Genomic DNA, 20,971 nt, shown 5'->3' on the forward strand with positions numbered 1-20,971 from the left:
ACAGCACCTGGGTCCTTGAAAATGTCATCAAACCTCTGACTTAAAAACCTGGAACTGCAACACTTCTTGTTATATGAGATAAGAAATTCTTTTATTTTTAGCTACTTTTAGTTAGGTCTTCATTAACTCACACACTACTAATTTGAAACTACCTTGGCTTTATTTGTAAGCATTTCTACATATGTTTTCATCCCTTATGAAGTGGGGAGTTTTCTATTTCATGGTGAAGCTTTGTTTTGTTTTACAACATCTCCTGTGTTTTTTTTTTCCCTTTTTCTTTTTCTTTTTTTTTTTGGCTGTGCTGCACGGCTTGCAGGATCTCAGTTCCCTGACCAGGGACTGAGCCCGGGCCACAGCAGTGAAAGCCCAGAACCCTAACCACTAGGCAACCAGGGAACTCCCCGACATCTCTCCTTTAAGGAAAGCACACGGTAAGAGCTCTGGCAGCATTTTACACAGTTCAGGGAAGGCACTCAATCTAGTGGACATAAGTGTTCCAGGGCCTGGAAGATGTACTCACTGTGATCTCCCCATGGCTAAATAAAGCATCACATGCTTTAAGATCCTTCACTCTATTCTACACTTCTTAGCAATCTTGTTCCTATTAACTAGGCCCCCCACATATTTTGATTTCATGGAGAAAACGCCCTGGGCAGTAGATATGAATATTCTACCCGCAAAAAAATACACTATATTCCCCAATGTAAAGTAATACATTGGCACCTAGCTTGTATATCAGTCTCATGATTAGCATGAATCAGTCCTCCTAAACTTGTACAACTCTGAACACCAATGGAAATGAAGATTCTGAATGTCTGACTTCTATCTCTCCCAAGAGGCTGCAGTAGCACCATCCACTGCATCCCCCTCTGCCCTGCAGAGACAAACTACGAAATCTCAATCTCCAATCGCACTGCCTTGTACTACGATACATTCCAATTAATTGTCAGTGTTAGTTAATGTTAGTCTTCGAGGTTTCTGTGTTTTCTATAACAGCTTTTTTGAGATACGATTCACATACCATACAATTCATCCATTTATAGTATACAATTCAGTGATATTTAGTATATTCACAGAGTTGTACAACCATCACCACAATCAATTTCAGAACATTTTCACTGCCTCAAAAAGAAACCCCATACCCATAAGCAGTCACCCTCCTTTTCCCTTCAATTCCCCCAGCCTGAGGCAACCACTAATTTATTTTCTGTTTCTATGGATTTGCCTGTTCTGGACACTTGAAATACTTTAATATGCAGCCTTTTGTGTCTGGCTTCTTTCACTGAGCAGGATGTTTGGGAGCTTCATCCACATGGTAGTGTGTGTCAGTGCTTCATTCCTTTTTATGGCTGAACAGTATTCCATCTAACGACAGACCACATTTTGTTTATCTGTTCAGCACTGGATGGACATCTGGATTGTTTCCACCTTGCGGCTGTTACGACGAATAACGTTTTCTGGTTTTCTGGGTGCACACCTGGAGTGGACTGCTGGGAACATGGTAACGCTGTTTGACCTTCTGAGGAGCCGCCAGGCTGCTCCCGCCCCGGCAGGGGGCTCCACCTCACAACCCACCAGCACAACGGGTGTAGTCTGGGGGAGTTTTGAGACAAGGACCACGGTTTATTCGTCCTCGTATCCTCAATCCCTACCAGGCCCTCAAAAACTTTGTTTAATGAATGAATGTGAACAAATGTGGCTTAAAAAAGAAAAAGCAAAATGTAGCCCAGCAGCAGAGTAACAGGCGCTTTCAAGGATGGTTCCTCCCTGGCGGGATCCTGACACAGGCTACACACTCCCTCTGTGCCCTGGAGGAGGTGCCCCCACTTACCTGCAGCTTTACCTCCCCACCCACAGGCTCGAAGAATATCCTAGCAGAAGGCAAATGACATCTGCTGCAACCCCGTGGGCCAGAGAGCTGCCTCACAGTGTGGGCTCATCCAATCGTGGGCATCGTAACCCAGCCGCCCTACAAGGCGTTCCAAGCTGCCAACAAGGGCAACTTCTCAGGGGGACCAATAAACACACCTTGGGGGGGGGCGGGCGACACCACTCCCCAGAGTGGGGGCTGAGGTGGCACTGGAGCATCCCACCCACTCTACCTTCTCAGCACACGGCCTCCACCATCATCTTCGTCGCCACAGAGGGACCCTGCCTCTTCCTTTGCCCCAAAGGAGGAAGAGTAGTTTTCTGATTAGAGACTCACTTTTCTCCTCTTCTACACTGAACAGTACTGACACTTAATATCGCTGACATGTTCACATACTCTTTCTTGTTTTAACTACATAAAAACAAATAAAAATGAACTATGAACCAATGACCTTGTTTGGGAGCTGAGCGCTGTCGGTAGCCAATGTTTTTTAAGAAAAACGTTCTATATTAAGGTCGCACCGTGGGAACACTGCTAGCCGTGGATAGTAACCCACATCCCTGTGCTCGAAGGACAGTTAACAAGTGGAGAGTATCCGGACGGCACGGGAGGCCCCCGGCTCACTAGCCCCACGGAAACCAGAGGGGAAGCCTAATTTTACCACACTGTATTTAGACAGTTTGGACTCATTTGAACAAGAAAGTTCCTAGAGCTGCTCGGGGCTTTTTTTTTTTTTTTTGGTCAATATTTAAATAGCACTTTTTTAAAGCTTGCCCTAGATAACAACTGTTTATCTAACATACAATTCCAAAGTTGCCAAATCCAATGCCAGCCCAGAGGGGACAGCCAAAACCCATACGTTTATCAAAAAGAAAAGGTCTCTAAACATGTTATATCTACATGATAGTTCTTTTCCTAATCGTAATACCACTCCAACTTACAGGGAACAAAGTCATTATTTCAATCAGGATACATCATTCATAGCTACCTATTATCAGCTTGGCTCTCAACTGAGAGGACATTTGCTGAAACATCTGATTGCCAGATGTGACTAATAAGAGGGTCCTTCTTACAAGTTTCTCATTTTAAAAAGTGGCAGAGGTTTGTCCAAAAGTTAAATATAGAGTTACTCTATGACCCAGCGATTCCACTCCTAGGCATATACCCCAAACAACTGAAAATATGTACTCAAAAAAAAAGAAGGTTCACAGCAGCACTATTCACAATAGTCAAAAGGTGGAAATAGCTTAAATATCCATGAGCAGACGAATGGATAAACAAAATGTGGTCCATCCACACAATGGAGTAGTATTCAGCCATAAAAAGAAATGAAGTTCCAATACATGCTACAACATGGATGAACCTTGAAAATATTATGCTAAGTGAAAGAAGCCAGACACAAAAGGTCCCATATGATCTATTCACACGAAATATCCAGCATAGGCAAATGCATGGAGACGGAGAGTAGATTAGTGATTGTCAGGTACTGGGAAGAAGGAGGAATGGGGAGAGACAGCTTAACAGATATGAGGTTTTCTTCTGGGGCCATGAAAATGTGCTGGAATTAGAGGTTGTACAACACTGTGAATGTACTAAATGCCAATGAATTGGTAACTTTAAAGTGGTTAATTTTATGTAATGTGAATTTCACATCAATTTTTTAAAAAGTGAACGGAACATCAGGAAAGTGTTGGATTACAGCAAGGAGGTGGGTGGCAGAGCAGAGCCCTGATAAAGTTCTCCATGTGGTAGGAGAAGCCCAGCGTCAGTTTATAAAAGCAATTAGGGCAGCATCACCAGGCCTGTAGTTTAGACTGGGAGCCAGTCAGGTTCAGATCAATCCTAAGTCCCTACCCAAGGACTTTCCATGACAGTCTTACAAAGACTATCATTAAGAAATGTTGACCCCTGATCCCAGACGCTGGGCGAGCACCTCAGGATGCCCCGTGGAGAAGTATGAACTGAGAACCTGACACATGAAAATACATTTTTCTTTATCTGTAAAAGGGGGTAGCGGGAATTCAAGTGCTGCGTTCACAGTCATAAATGAGCCATAAAATTTATTAACATCTCTTGAGAGAGATGAATGCACCTTCCTTCCACCAGACACAAAATCACGAACAGCAGTGACTACGTCCTCACCCTGCTCTATTTTTCTGCACAGCCCCAGTGCTGTGAAACACTGTGTCCAGCTTCTCATGTATCTGGTTTTACAGTCTCCCTTATCACAATCCCCATCCCGATCCCCCTGTGCCTGGAGCTCACGGCAGGGGGAGAAGAACATGCAAAGGGCAAGTGAGCACCAAAGACGAAAGGTGAGTTGTCTGGATAGGAGGGAAGCCTGCATCTGACTCCCTCCTTGACTCTCAGTGGTGGGGACCTGACACTAGAGCACCCACTCCCACTGTGCCCCCCCACCCCCGCTTTCTCACAGCTGCTGGGGAGGGTGGGTACCATCCATTGCATGGGTTTCAACACTTAAGAAACAGGTTGGGGGGAGGGGGCAGACTGAAAACCAACATCCGCTAAACACCTACCATGCACCAGGCATTCTTACGTGCCCCATCCCATTTGATCAGAACCAGAACCCCTCAGGTTAGGCGACACGCTTTCCTAAAGAGAAAAATGATGCACACATGGCGTTTATTAACATGTTAAATACTAGACAATTAAGACATTGACAACCCATCCTCTTAAGAATTGAATCTACCTTAATTTTTAACCTCAGGGAACAGTCTTACTAAACCAGAAGGCCGAAGCCTCCATAGGCTTGACAGACACAGGAATGTAACCTGCAGCGTGAGGAGCGAGCACAGATCAGGTAACTTCGGAGTCACCTGGGCCTGCACTGGGCGCCTGGCACCTGGCCAGGCCCTTCAGGAAGAACAGACCTTCCTAAAACAAATAGCAACCACAGATTAGCACCATACTAAAGGCTGGACGACTAAATTTGGGCGCTGCAAATCCATGCACACCTTCAGCTTAAACCAAAGAGGAAGAAACAAGGCCTCTCCTTCCTTGGCAGGGTATTAGAGGATGCCCAACGCACACACTTCCTATACAATCAGCTATTCTTACCAGATCGTTCTTGGGGAAGTCTGCAAAGTACCTTCCCAAAATTCTGGTAAATTTCAACAACAATCAATACTTCCCAAATTTAACATTCACATTTTAGCTTTATAATGCAACAAGTTATAGAATGAATTGTTAATGAATTCTAATTAATTCATCATTAGTTATAGAATCTATAATTCCCATTTTCTATCTCTACACACTCAAAAGAAACCTACTTCAGTCTTGTGGAAAACATGCTACATTTACTAAGACACAGATTTGATTCAAATTTCCCTTTCTCCTCCCCCTTAAAAATATAATAAAAATAACTGTCATAACATCTTACTCATCTGAACTCAGTACCTAGCAACTTATTCAGAACATAGCTGACAACCAAAAACTTTCACAAAGATGGAACTCTTAGTCTCTTTAATGAAACTATATCTGCAAGGTTAATGAGCTTGGTTATTTGGGGGTTTTTTTATGGAGTAAAGTGAAAACCAGGAGCAAACCTGTTATAGGAAAGCATACACTGATAGCTACATAAGCTGATAGCAAGACAGCAAGCAGAAAAAGTATTTAAAAACATAAGAACTGGAAAAACAATAATCTTGATTTATTTAAAATAAAGCAAAAAGTCCGATTTTTATAGTCAAATTGCTATATCAATAAAAGCCAAATAACAAGCAATAAAAATAACTGAGTCAACAAGAAAATTAAATTTTATTTGGCATATTTCATTTTTATGAAGGTAAAAAGTGTTTTATACATTTCAGAAACACAAAACCAAATGTTTAAACTGCTTAATCAGGAAAACATCTGATTGACTAAAGGGGGAAATCCTGAGCTCTTCAGAAAACTTGACAAATCCAGAAAGACTTATTAATACTATATTTGATCTTTATATCTAACAACATATCAGATGAGGCTGGTTTCAAAGTCAACCACATGCTACTCCCAAAGCTGTCTATTCAGGAACTGGCTGGGAGAAAGGAAGGGGATCAGAGAATTTAATATTTAATCAACATGGATCGAGCTTAGAAAAGAGAACAGCTGTTAAAAAAAAACTAAACTGATTATGTGAAACTACAATTCAGTATTAAATCTCATTTAATCATGTCTCTCAGGAAAACTTCTAAACACTAGTGAAAATGAAATAGCCATATTTTAGTCAAGTTATATTACTAAATAATAAAAGTTTTTTTATCATTTCAATTTATTTTCAAACGATCAGTTTGTTGATTTCGAAAAAAGAATCACTTTTCCATCAACTGATGAATGGATAAACAAAATGTGATCTATCCATACAATGGAATATTATGCAACCAAATAAAGGGATGAAGTACTGATACAGGCTACAACACAGGTAACCTTGAAAACAATATGCTCAGTGAATGAAATCAGACACAAAAGGCTGCATATTGCATGATTTCATGTGTATGAAACGTCCAGAATAGGCAAATCCACAGAGACAGAAAGTAGATTAGTGGTTGCCAGGGCCTGGGAGGTTTAGGTGGAAATGGGAAGTGAGTGCTAATGGGTACAGAGGTTCATTTGGGGGTGATAAAAATGTTCTAAGATTGATTATGGTGATGTGCACACATCTGTCAATATACTAAAAATCACTGAATTGCATACTTTAAATGGTACAGTATGTGAATTATATGTCAAAAAGAGCTGTTATTTAAAAAAGAAAAGCTTAAAATCAGCCACTCTAAGAACCTTGTTCATATTCCTTGTTCAGGAAAGTTCCACACACCGTAACCAATGTTGTTGAAAGAAACAGAAACCTTAGTGCAAACTGGAACACCTCCAGGGGAGTATATGGAATCGGAAATTTAATAGCTACTAAATAAAGTAACATCATGACTAGAGCTATGAAAGCAAACATTTGCATTTGAACTTCAAATGGCAGAGGGACAAAGTTGTTATCTCAGAATCATCAGCTCTGAAAGTGTTCATAAATCACAATTTCTTTCAGGAGCCAGAAAGAACACAGAGTTAATTAAGTTATTCCAGCTGAGAAAGTCACTATGAAATGTGTGTTAAAGACCAGAAAAATCCTTTGAAATGTTTTGTTTGCATGGTGTTCCAAAAGTTTTTAACCTCCTGCAATTACTGACACACTGAGTCAGTCGCCTTAGCTGGTAGAAAACATATGACTCCAACGGGCTGTGAATAACAGTTTCTCTAAGGGAAGCTACAGTTTCACAAGTTGGGCCTTTGTTGAGGTGAAATTCTCTCTCAGGTCAGATGACATATGTACCCAGAGTCAACGCTGTCTTTCAGAACAAAGTAGAGTGTTTTTCCTTTTCACTTTGTTTCACCAGCCATGCAAATCACAGAAAATGTTATATTACTTTCCATGACCTGCTTTGCTATGCTTTGCTATTTGTAAGAAAGGATAAGAAAACCATTCAATTTCTTTTATAAATCCTTTATAATTAAATCCAAGGGTTTCCTTTTATCATTTGGTGACCTCTAATTTCTAATTAAGAGGCCTAAGCTAGACACTTTCCAGGTGTATTAATTTGGGGGCTACTAAAGTCACACTAACTACACAGTAAATACATAGGACCCTGGCATACTAACTATACAGTCAGCAGATCCAGGAACTCACCGTCAGGAGCAAGTGAGTCTTTTATTAACAGAATAATCGGTAAGAACATTATTAATCCAGTATTTGCTCTGTCCTGCCAGTGAAAAACTTGCCAACACAAGTGAAATTCATCTTACTGGCACCTAACCTTCCAATATCTCTCCAAAGTAATGTTCAAACAGAAACTGAAGCACATTTTTTTAATTTAATCACTTCACATTTTCTCCAAGCCATTTCAAAAGTAGTTCCCAAACTTTCAAAATAAAATGGGTTTCCTCTAATGATACCCTGGCTTTATATAACAAATGTGATTTTAAAAATGTGTAAATTATACTTCTATAACTCCATCTTATTTACTTATATTTAAAGGAAGTAAAGAATCCTTTAGAACATTAAGAATTTCACCATGCCCCGCAATTTAGCGGTTAGGTAAATCTGAGTTTCCATATGCTAAATTTATCTAAATAAGGGTTCACAGTTTAAACAAATGAATGAAGAAGAAACCAGTTTTTCATATGAAGAACGCGTACTATGTTCCAGTCACAGAAGCTCAGCTATTCTTAGAGAAGGGTGGGGGATTTAAAGCGCATCTAGTTCAAACTTTACATTTTACAAACAGGAAGAAACTGAGACAGAGAGATTAAATTATTTTCCCGAAAGTGTTTAACTAGTTAGTGGAGAAAACATCACAAGATGAAAAGCTAATCTACTGAACAAATTTATTTTTTCAAACAATAATTCTATAAAAGTACTTTTCTTTCAGAACATCACCCTTCCCTGGTTTTAGACAGCTCATTCACAAAACAAAAATTAACATTAATGACCACAAGAAGCATTTCTCTTGGGGAAAAGAACTCGTTTATGAAGTTACAGAATGCAGTATAATCCACACTTGAGACGTTAACACTTAATAGGGCAGAACTAAATCAATGCGCAATCGTCTCTTTCACTTAAAATGTCAAAGTCTTAACGGGATATTGTATGTTGATATCCATAAACAAGAATATAAATCACCTGCATGTGGGTTTTCTTCCTCTCTACAAACTACGTGGTAAAAAACCAAAGTTAATATTTCCCATACAATTCAAACACAAATATAAATATCTAAAAGCTGATTTCAGTAGCACATTTTTCTTTGGGAGGAAAAAAAAATGAACAGAATTTAACAGCATTACATAAAAATCCTGGAAATTATGCACAAAGATTATGCTGGAGCTTTGCCGAAAAAAGGGTATGCTGGCTTTCCATGTGCATAAATTATAATCAAATAGGAATTGTAAGGAGCTACAGCATTATTAAAGATAAATATACTTCCTGAAATCTCCGTTTTAAAAAGCTTAAAAATGATTGCGTAAACTAAGCCATTCAACCCCGTATTTCCTGAACCCTAAATAAACACTTGGGTTTTTAATCCTCTGAGTTCCTGCCCGGTGGCCTTCCCCGAAGAACTCAGGAGCCCGGGAGCCCGGGACTGCCCACTGTCCCACACCCATGGGCCCATTTCACACTCTCGGGCACTCTCCCCTCTCCTTCCCTAAGTTCTTTAATGATCCTACCAGTAGCCTCTATTTAATTAACCACTCAACTATTCCTGGAAAACCAGTTGTTGCTTTCCCTCTCCTTTCTGGTTTGTTCCACGTAAATGTCTGGGTTGTGGTTATTCTTCATTCATTCATTCATGTCACAAATATTGAGCATCTGCTATATGCCAGCTATGTTTCTGGCACTAGGAATACAGCAGTAAATAAAATGTGCAAACATTCCTGCTCTCAAGACACATTCCAGTGGGGTGGAGACAGATCAGAAACAAAATAAGTAAGTCAAATGCACATTATACAAGACAGAAAGGAGAGTGGCAGGGCAGTCATTCCAGGAATCACTATTCAGAACAATGTTCCTGTGAAGGGGATTCCTGAAGTTGGGCCTCCTGGAACCCTTCACAGCTGTCCTGGGGGATGGGGCTCGACAGGCTGGGGGCACACTTCAGTCTGCAAACAAGTGATCTACATTTTGGTCTAGGATTTCTTTCATTTTATTGTTCTTTATCCTTATTTACCAACATTCACAGGCACCTGTCCCTCAACAGGCATTAGTGGGAAGATACCAGAGACAGATATGCTGCATTGCTCTATAATTGTCAATTGTAAGAATGTAAATTAAAGCTTCTGAGGAGCTTGAAAAAGCACAAACCATTTGTTCAGCAGTGCTCTTTCTTCATACAAACATGCATATACTGTTAATTTTCTTTTCAAAAAAGAGGGTAAACCTTACCTCAGTCTCGCTAAACAAACATACCAAACAGAATTAATGAGATTTTAATGCCTATAATTTCTCTACTTCATAAAAATGTTACTTGATGAGTACAAACACTGCCAGTTTGTATGAAAAGGATTCAGGGGCCAACTGGAAAGGATTCTCAGGGCCCAAGATAGGAAAATCTGAGCATCAAAAAAAAAAAAAAAAAAAATGATATCTGTAATGGAGTGAAATACACTAAAGAAGCTAAAATCCAAGAGTTTATATTGATTCTTGAAAAAAGCCACTGGTCACCTTCACAAGATGTTAAGAAACCAACTCAGCCTGAAAACTGGTGGATAACGGGAAAGAATCAAGGAAATAGTACACAAACTTCTCAACATACACAGTCCCCAAGATCCTAAGATTTCACAATGGCTGAGATAACAACGTGCCTGAAAACATTGAACAGGAAAGAGCTGAACGAAGAAAGGTATAGTTTTTTTTCTGTTGTTGCTGCTACTAAGAAAACTGTTCCCACTTTCAGTAACGCTATTTGGTGAATCTAATCTCTACGGAGAGTTACTATGTGCCGAGTACTTTTCTAAGTACTTAATATAATTTTCTCTTTAAATCCTTAAAACAATTCTATGAAGCGGGGACCAATGTTTTCTAATACAGTCCTTTGGGATTAAATATTGGCTCCACCACTTAGTAGCTTCTTCTACCTGTGTGACCATTGCAAGTTACTTAACCTCTCTGTGCTTCAGTTCCCTCACCTATAAAATGGAGATAGTAAGTCTCCCTATCTCCAGCCCTTTTTGTATAGAGCATTTGTTTAGGTGATTATTTGATGAATGGCTACTTTCCCTTCTAGGCTGTAGGGTCTAAGAGGGCACAGAGCTCTATCTCCAGAACCTAGTCCAGGCCTCACAAATAGTAGAAACTCACTTGATACTTATTTAATAAATAAATGAGTTTACAGCAGAATACGGTAGAGCTGAGTAACTAACTACTCTGGTGTAAACGTCGTCCAATATCTCCAGAGTCCCAAAGCTAAAGATTTTCCCATAATTTCTCAACTATCAAGGGTCACATCATCTTAAGTACCTCTAAGCTCTGGGGACCAGAAGCAGCCCAAGAACAATACTGCCTAAACTCCCTAGAGTTTTTCAGTAAAGAAGCTACCAAACCTGGCAGCTACAGTTTAACTAGGGCAAGTTATTGGTGTTCTGTATTTTGGACACTTGCCCTTTTTCATTCGAGAAACTGACACAATCACAGTCCCTGGTGTGTTCTGGGTTTCAGTACCCAGTTATGCAAGATGTGCACCAAACAGAGTGCCGGAAAAAAGAAACACCCTTGAGTGCAATACAAAACGTGACTCCCCAGGCAGAAGAGTTGGTTATTATTTATTGAACGCCTGTTGCAATCAAGTCACTATGCTAATAAGTGCTTTACTTGAATAATCATCTCGTTTGAGTCTCCCAACAGGCCTCTGACAGAGGCGCTATCATTCCTAGCTTGCCCAAGGTTCCACAGTTCAGAAATGAGAAATGAATCCAAATGTATGGGAAACCAAAACCCACGCACAGGACCGCTATACTATTCTGCCAAAGGGGGAGCCCGGCAAAAATAAGTCAAAAAACAAAGTTGACAGTCTTCATCCTGACCCCTCAACACCAGCAGCAGAGATCTGGCAGAATCACAAAGGATTTTTTTGAGAAAAAGTAAATGTATGAACTGAAGTCACTTGCTACCTCCACAATAAATGTCACACGTCTATCCTAATTCCAGTGTGAACTGTCCCATCTATATGAGAATGTGTGTTTGGGGAGTAGGTACAAAACCCTCACTCTTCCTATCTTACCATTTAGGGAAGCAGTTCTGAAAGTGCGGTGTGCAGACCCCCATGGGTCCCTAAGACTTCTACAGGGCATCTGTGAGATCAAAACTATTTTCATAATAACACTAAGACATTATTTGCCTTTCTCAGTGTTGACATTGGCCTTGATGGTACAAAAGCAAAGGTGGTTAAGACTGCTGGTGCCTGACTAAACTGTGCTAGTCATCAGTGAGCTCTGTACCACCACACACTTGCAGAAGGAAAAAACGGTCATTTGCACTTAAGAATGTCCTCTGATGAAGCAGTAAAATCGAATAATTGTGTTAAATCTTGAGTACGTGTCTCTTTAACGTTCTGTGGGATGACATGGGAACAGCACCGCCCAGATCACTGATGTGATTGGTTGTCACCAAAAGCATCTGCACACCTGTTTGGGCTGCAAGCTGAACTAGCTGCTTTTTTGATGGAACATCGTTTATACTTGACCCACAGACAGACTATGGTCACTCAGACTTGAGTATCTGGCAGACTGTTCCTGAAAAATGAATGAAATGAGTCTGTCGCTTCAAGGAAAACAACTGACAGTATTTGTTGCCAAGGATGAAACTCAAACGTTCAAGTGAAAACCAGAATTTTGGAAAGCTTTTATCTGCCACTGTGAAGCTGACATCGTCCCTATATTTAAAGACTTTGCTTCTGTCAACATTTGGAAGATCTGCATAACTCAAGAAACCATAATTTTCCAAATGACCAATTCATGACGTTAGAAAATCACACCCGGGGAAAGGTTTGTTTAAAAATCCAACGGGGGCTTCCCTGGTGGCACAGTGGTTGAGAGTCCACCTGCCGATGCAGGGGACATGGGTTCGTGCCCCGGTCCGGGAAGATCCCACATGCCGCGGAGCGGCTGGGCCCGTGAGCCATGGCCGCTGAGCCTGCGCGTCTGGAGCCTGTGCTCCGCAACGGGAGAGGCCACAACGGTGAGAGGCCCGCGTACCGCTAAAAAAAAAAAAAAAAAAATCCAACGGGGTTTTGATAGCAGATGAAAAAACTGATTAGTAGGATTTCAGATTCCATATTGCAACTAACCCTTAAGAAACTACCACTTCTTGGATGTTGGTACAGTATCAAAGAAAAACATCCACAATTGTCTAAAACAGCTATCAAAATGCTCCTCCACTTTCCAATTATATATCTCTGAGAGCCAGATTTTCCACACATTCTTCAACATAGTGCAACAGACTGAAGGCCAAAGCAGTTAAGAAAATCCAGCTGACAGGCTTAAAAATGGCTAAATGGCTAACATGGTAAATATTTATTATGTGTGTATGTGGAATGACTATACTCTCACAATATCGAAATCCAAACAGAAATACCAATTAAGTCACCAATCAACAGAGAGACGAAAATTTAAGCACATGTGCACACACGATAGAAAATTCACTGGGTTCTTTTCAAGATTATTATTCCACAGCAAAGTACATAGGCGACACTAACCAGTAAGTAGAAACACAATTATTATTTGAAGCCTGGCTAGTAGATGAGAACCCTGAAATTTCTTTACTTATTCTATTTGCTTCTTTTTAATTTTTCCTTCTTAGTTATTCTACCTGAAAAGATTATCCTCCCCCCTTCATTCCACCTGAAATTCAGGGAACCATTCCCTTAACTTTCTTTGCCAAAGGCTAATTCTACTCAAAAGCTGGTCCTCAGAATTAACAGCTTGGGGCGGGGGTGTACCTCCCTGGTGGCGCAGTGGTTAAGAATCCACCTGCCAATGCAGGGGACACAGATTCGAGCCCAGGTCCGGGAAGATCCCACATGCCGCGGAGCACGGGTGCACTAAGCCTGTGCGCCACAGTACTAAGCCTGTGCTCTAGAGCCCCTGAGCCACAACTACTGAAGCCCGCGCACCTGGAGCCCGTGCTCCGCAACAAGAGAAGCCACCACAAGGAGAAACGCGCACCGCAACGAAGAGTAGCCCCCGCTCACCGCAACTAAGAGAAAGCCCGCGCACAGCCATCCATCCATCCATCAATCAATAAATAAATATTAAAAAAAAAAAAAGAATTAACAGCCGTGTGCTCCTCTGGAAGCTACATAACTTGGTCTGAAGGAGCCTGAATAAATGGTCATCAGGGGCTGCCTGAGCACCGACTCCACAGCTGTTTGTCGTCTCCGATCCCAGATGTCAAGCCAAATTTTCTGCTTCATCCTATCTCTGCCCCTTGCTACTCGAGAGGCTGTTTCGACGTGCACAAGCGAGTCCGTGCGAGGACGCAGGTGAGCAGGGAGTTTCTCTTCAACATGACTTAAGAGCAGACACCAAGCGGTCAGCTGTGGGCAAGCACTACCGTGGCAAGGGTTACAAGCTATCCAAGCTACCAGTTGAAGCCAGGGGTGCATTTGAGCAAGCAAACTGCACCCTAAACTAGTGTGTAGCCAGGGCTCCTAGTTGTAGCTGGCAGGGAACCAGGGAGCCCAGACTTCCAGTTTGGGACAGCTGCTGGCAAAAGCTGAAGCGCCAAGTATGTCTGTCCACTGTCAGTTTGAGGAGTGGCCCCAGACAGGGGCTAGACAGAGACTCTTCCAAGTGCCACCCATCAGCACATGGTGAAGGGCTCGGTCACTGAGGTGGCCAGTGGGTAACCATCTCTACCAATGCACATCAACAGATCTTTCCCCGAGCTAAAAGCTTGGTTTGGGGGGGAAGTCTTGTTTTGTTTCTGCACCTAACAATGCAATAGCCTCGACATTCCCTTCTACAAATACATGAGTGTTGGTGTCGATTTGGAATGACTGTGCACCTTCGTTTTATCTTCCTAGTATTTAAGAGTAAAGATGACTGTATTTTCTGACAGTTTCACTTTCTTTGTGACTCTCTACCTATGAAAGGAAAAACTAACAGTTCTAGACAACACTCCTCACCTTTTTGCTTGTGGCCCAAGACAGAACGGAACAGCCAGTACCCTCATGGGCCCGGTGGTATGTCCCAAATAGTGTGAAAGGACCCTTCTTCCCATCACTCAAATCAGACTATTTCTTCCTGATCTTTAATAATAATTGCCCCTCACTTTCTGGATCATTTCCAAAATCCTAGTCCTGTGCTGAAAATTCTTTCAACCTTCTCTCTAAGTGATTGGGCACCCTCTCTAAAATTTCACACACAAACTTTATCTTTTACTTGTTTATTGTCTGATCATCCTGTTAGAAAAGAATCACCACGAGGGCAGAAATTTTGGTGTTTTGTTCACTGCTGTATCCCCAGCACCTAGAAATGTGCCCAAAACAAAATAAATTATCTGTTGAATGAATGAATGGACAAGCCAGGGGCTCCTGGCCTATTTCATATTCTACAACTTGATTCTGCATTTTCCATTCACACCACAGAAACTTCAAAGGCCTCTCACCCATGCCTGATGTCAAACTGTCCCCATGTCAATTCCAGAAACTTGAAAAGCCATTTCCGGTTCAAAGAATCAAGCCCCTTGCCTGCCCCTGTCATCTGTTTAAATACGGTTATATATTCAATCCAGCTGATCTTACTGCTGCTCACATCTATCCCCTCATCTCCACTACCACTGTTGTTACCTTGGTCTAAGCCACTATTGCCTCTGCCTGGGATTTACTGAAACAGCTCACTAATCACCAACTCACATTCCCTAGAACTGAAAGAGTAAACTTTCTCAAATTGCAAATCAGATCACCTAAGCTTCCTGCTCAAAGCCCATCAGTGGCTACCCATTACCTACAGGATGGAATCCAAACTCCTTCCCAGGTAATCGCAGTCTTCCTTGTCCTGATGAACTACTTAAACTGCCCAGTCCACCAAGAAACGTAACCCCAAGCCTTTGCCCACGCTTCCTCCTCTGCACCGAATGTCCTTCTTTTATCCACTGGAAAGCCACTGCTCAACCTCAAGACCCCCCAGGTGCGTGCACCTCTCTACTGTATTCCCATCTCTGGACTCGACGATGTTTATACCCTCGAGCTCCCCCAAGTCACAAACCATCACGACTCCACCTGTGCGTCTATGGGGCCAGGCGCCGTGAGAGCACAACAAAGATGTTCTCAGGGTGAGTGAATGTGCAGAAATGATGAAAGTCCACTTCCCACAAAGCCTGTTCAGACAAATTACAGAGTGGCAGCTTCCTTTCACACTGCCAGGCTAGTGCTGGAATCCCCAGTTTATTCAATGGATATTCATTTCTACAGAATCCTCTACTGGTTATTTTTAACCCCAAGATCAGAAAAGGGGACAAAAGGACAAAACTGCCAACACTGCGTAGAGAAAAATATCTGCCACAAACCCAAAGATGGGCTAAAAGGAATCTTATGTATATAACCTTAGCCCTCTGTATGAAAAGGGTCTTCTACAAACTATGCTATCATCTCAACTGAGCAGATTTGTACAATGTCAGGAAAATTGAACTGTGCAGTTTCAAAAAAGGTCAGGAAGTTGTGTAGACATCCTCTATTACTGGGGTCCCATCCAGAGGTTTTCAAAATGTGCTGAATAAAGCAAAAATCATGGTCTCAGGGAAACTGTTAAAGGAGAGAATATCATACCAAAAAATCACTGGTTAAGCTAAGCCCTCTATCCTTCCCCATATCCCATCCAGTGCTAAAACTTTTCCTTATAAATATACAGTGTACACAAATTTAAAGAAAAAGTTAATTTACGAAATTTACACTATGTGAGTTTTTCTTAAAAATCAACAAACTCATTCTGGCTTTTCTTTTTTTTTCTTTGGTCAGTGTCTTTGAGACCTTTGATCTATAAGTTGAAAATAAAATTACACATAAATTAACAAAAATGGGTATTGCCAAAGAATCAAAGACCTGGCAATTTCCAAAAATGGGTATTGCCAAAGAATCAAAGACCTGGCAATTTCCAGACATACTTAATGATTACATCTGTTTTTATTTTTGAAATTCAAGTAATACACTGTTCAAAGCACCACTTACAAAACTGCTATCATTGTCATACTTAATCTAATGTAGTACAGCGCTGCTCCATTCTCTGGAATCTGTCCCACAACCCCTGAGGACAGAGCCTGAGACACTCAGATCCCAAAGGTGACAAAATGTCAAGCAGGGATTACATCCGCACCCCACTCCACTGGCACCTCCAGACTCCAGAGCAAGAGACACCCTCCTGCAAAGGAAGACACTTATCACAGCAGAATCTCTTAAGCGAACTACAAGGTATAGTTTCTGACCTCATCAATGCAGCCTTGCAAGCTCTTGAGGCAGAGAGAATTATGAGGTGAAAATATATTTCTACTCTACCCACAAATTCTTCAACTGTTGGCAAAATTAACAGAATAAAGAAAAATTAGGATAAGAATAAAGCACCCTCGCCAGATAACAGATAAGTAAATGACATGGAACTCCGATCACAAGCAGAGAAAGAAAATATCAACTGAGCACACGGGACTGTGTCAAGACTGACAATTTACCCAGGCCCTCAAACTCAATCACTTACCAGGGCTGATTTACACTATTACTTCTCCTGTCTCTGATTTAAGCTGTTACTTCTCCTTCTGAGGATTCCATTCCCTGGGGCTTTTCACTGTGTAATTTATGCAACGTGGGGGCACCACAAAACACAATACAGCTTTACAAATGTTGGCTTTTTAAAAATTAATGTTATTTTCTCTACATACTCCCAAAATAGATGTTCCCCTCAATCCAGAAGACTTTAGTAAAATATAAGGACAATTTTAAAAAAGGATGGGAGAGGATGTTATTTAGAATTCTTACTTTTGATCCCACTTACTTATACATCATCTCCCAGACCTCAAAGATTTTTGACCTAAGTGAAAATAAAAGAAAAATAAAATAAAAGAAGCAGCTCAGTGAAAACACAAAGAATAGCAGTAAGGAGCTTAAGACAGGGACACATCTGAGGGGTTGGAGGAGGGGGTCTAAACTTTCAAATCACCTGGTGGTCTGAGAAGTTTAATATTCTAAAATGCTGCAGTCTATAAGGTAAGACAAATACCATGATAAGAAAGCATTGTTAAATAAATGAAAGCTGAAAATGCAAACATTTTTTAAAAAGACATCTAGGCAAAAGGCAGTGTGCACTTAGGGGTACATAATTTCATCTAATTCTCAAGGGTCTTGCAGGGCTGAGCCGACTTCCTTATCCCAGCAAAGTGAGGCCCAGAAAGGAGAAAAGTTTTATTCTTCACATTTTTGGAAAAAGGCATAGAAAAACGTTTTGATGGGGCTTCAGGGTGACCAAATGGATCACAAAGGCAATTTCTTATGGTGTTTCAAAGTTTTGACCACTGAAAGGCTCCAATCCCCTTACACTCATCAGACCTGCCCCAGAATCTCAGAAACATTAACAGCCGACTGGCAGGATACATATTGTCAAAGTTCTCCTTCCTTCAAAAAAAGGTGTCATCTATGTCAGCACCGTCAGGGTGTGAACAGATCTGTGATACCTCACTCACTGGGGGAAAAGTCCCACTGGTCCTGAGATGCCCCCATGATAAGATGTCCGAGAACAACTGATCTGCCTCCAGATGCTGACAGTGGAAAAAGACTGTTTTGTTTTTCCAACACAAATGGGATTGTGGAAGGAGATGACAAGGCAAAGAAATGCACATACCTTTCAACTGGTCAGCAACAACGTTCTGGCCGAGGCGTTCAGTAACCTTCCCATCTTCCATTTCGTACCGGTCATCTAGGTATTTTGCGGTGGCCTCGGAAATGTGAACCTTGCCAGCCACTCCCAGCTGCTCCATGAGGTTGGCCAAGTTCACATCATTGGACCACACGTCGAATTTAAACCTCCTCATGCCCAAGATGCCGCACAAGACAGTCCCCGTGTGAACCCCAACGCGCATGTTCACCATCTCTTTCTTCTCTTGGCAGAACTGCTCGATAGCCCTTATCATGCCCAAGCCCATTTCAATGCAGCAGTAGGCATGGTCGGCCCGAGGCTCGGGACACCCGGCCACACAATAGTAGCAGTCTCCCAGAGTGCTGATTTTCTCACATTTGGTCTCCTCGCACAACCGGTCGAAGCGGCCGAACAGATCATTGAGGAGTCCCACCAGGGCATGGGCGGACTTATTGGCACTCATCTTGGTGAAGCCCACAATATCTGCGAATAAAATACTGACTTCTTCGATCTGCTGCATTTTGAACGGGCGGAAGGCAATAGGGGCTTTCTGTATGGAAGACTTTTTCTTCCTGTTCTTGGGGCTGGAGGTGGCATGCCTTTTGACAGAATTCTCGCTCTCCTCGTCCCCCTGCTTCATCAAGTCATCAGCTATGATTCTTGGCATCACAGAATGAATCATCCTCTCTTTCAGGGCTTTTTCGACTTCCAGATCCTTTCCATGCATAATTGACTGGCCCACCTTGAGGAAGGTGCTTCTGGATCTCACCTGGGACATGATGAACAGGTGGATCCCAATGGCGTGAATGCAGACGTGCAGCAGGGCTCGGCTCAGCAGCTCCCAGTGCAGGGCCTCTGCTCCAGGTGAGGGGAAGCAGGCTTTGTCTTGGAAATGATAGCCAAAGGTCTCAAAAAGAACAGAATAGGCCACTCCCAAAATCAAGCTCAAGTACAAAGGTAAGTGCATGACGGTGTAGAGCAAAAAGAGCACTTCAATGCACATGGAAAAGCTCCCCACTTGAGATAAGCAAGTGTCTGTGGGCCTGGCTGCCCGAGTATGATTGAAGCTGTCAACTCGTCCTGAGAAGGGCGTCAAAACCTGAAACTGGGAAGCCAGAGTCAGGGCGAACACCAGGAGGGTAAGAACCAGCGAGGTCCACACGTAATGCCGGGCGTACAGCTTGGTGAAGGTAAACAGAAAAAAGCCCACACACACCACGAGGAAGCACAGAGCAGGGGCTACCATGACAGTCAGTTTGGATCTCATGTGGACCCCAAAATAGATGCTCCAGAGAAGGCAGGCGAAGCCAATGTAGAAGAGCGCATACCGGAAGCGGCGCTGGGTCTGCGGGAAGCAGCGCTCCATGCAAGCCTCCTCCAGGTTCATGGAGTCGAATTTGGGGTCCCACCACCGGCTGGAGGCCCTCTCGAACAGCTGAGGCAGCTTCTTTTTCCTGCGCAGTCGGCCTCCGGTGCCCATTCTCCGGGGGACGCCCCCTGAGTCCCCGGAGCTGCTACAGCTGGAGGAGATGCTGTACTTGCAGTGTTTCGGGTGGCTGTTGGAGGACAGCTGCTTGGGGTTGATTTTGACCCTCACACTGTTGCTGTCTCCGCTGGAGTCACAACTCACCTCGGTGCTGTGGTGCTGCAGCAGCTGCTGGTGGGGCGGGGAAGCCATGTTGCCGAGCGCTCGGAAGCCTCCCGGCCGGGGTCACCGGAACCTATCAGCGAGACAACCAGAGTTACACTGGCATCTGTTCCTGCAGGTACGCACACCTGAAGGCCACGAGCTCTACCGGTTTCCTAAGTGGGGGCCCCGGCGGTCTACTGGGAAAGGCACCGTCTGCTCACAACAACCGGGTAATGTCTGAGCGCCACTCCACCGTCCCCCCTCGAGGCCAACCGCAGCCACCGGGGCCGGACCTGGAACACACGGGGGTCCGAGCGGCGGCCGCCCCCGCGCCCGTCCAGCGCCGCCCGAGCCCGCGGTGCGTTTCCTACGCGCGCACTCGCCTGCTCCGCCGCCGGCTCCGGAGAGAAAGTCCAGCCGAGTCCTCTCACGCCGCGGGCCGCTTTCGCAAACACAGCTCTCCCGGCGGCCGCCGCGGGCCCCTCATGCTGCGCACAGAGCGGCGCCTCGGCCGCTTCAAGGCCGGCGGCCGGACCCCCGCCCCCGCCCCGCGCCCGGCGCCCTCGCGCTCTGCTGCTCCGCTGGCGGCGGGCGGGCTACGAGGCCCGGCGCAAGTTTGCGGATCCCGCGGTGCTGCGGCCGCCCCCGTTGGCGCGGCTCGTCTAGCGGGGCCTGACCCGGCCGCGCCGCCCCTCCCGGCCTCCGGGGCCAACCCCGCGCCCCGGAGCCGCCGGGCGCCGAGCGCAGGGCGCGGCGGGCGCGGGCCCCTCAGCCGGCGGCCCGTCCGCGGCGCTGCCGCAGAGCCCGCTCCCGGGACGCCCGCCCGCCCACGCCTGGGGCGGCCTCCCGAGCTAGAGATGCCGCCGCAGCCGCAGCCGAGCCCCGCGATGCCGCTGCCTCATGTCGGAAGAGCCGCCGCCGACGCCACCGCCACCATCTCCAGCCCCCTCCCTCTCCCCCTCCCGCTGTCACTGACAGACTCGCGCCCGCGCCGCCCCTCGCCCCGCCACAGCGCGCACGCGCGGCCCGCGCACGCCGCCGCCGCCGGGCCCGGGTACGCTCACAGTGCGCGCGCCGGGACAGCAGGGCTGCGGGAC

General features: G+C 44.1%; 1 protein-coding gene across 1 annotated transcript in view; it reads right to left on the minus strand.

The window, feature by feature from the left end:
* The window catches only part of ADCY9 (adenylate cyclase 9), a 133,537-nt gene extending 112,933 nt beyond the window's left edge, over positions 1–20,604 (minus strand). Inside the window, exons 1-2 of the mRNA XM_032606056.1 lie at positions 20,258–20,604; positions 18,230–19,965 (exon numbers count right to left, since the gene is read on the minus strand). Of these exons, the coding sequence (XP_032461947.1) occupies positions 18,230–19,922 (1,693 nt within the window). The 5' untranslated portion in view covers positions 19,923–19,965; positions 20,258–20,604. The remainder of the gene's footprint in view (positions 1–18,229; positions 19,966–20,257) is intronic.
* Positions 20,605–20,971: the final 367 nt, after the last annotated feature.

This window comes from Phocoena sinus, chromosome 15 (genome assembly GCF_008692025.1).
Source record: "Phocoena sinus isolate mPhoSin1 chromosome 15, mPhoSin1.pri, whole genome shotgun sequence".
Taxonomy (NCBI): Eukaryota; Metazoa; Chordata; class Mammalia; order Artiodactyla; family Phocoenidae; genus Phocoena; species Phocoena sinus.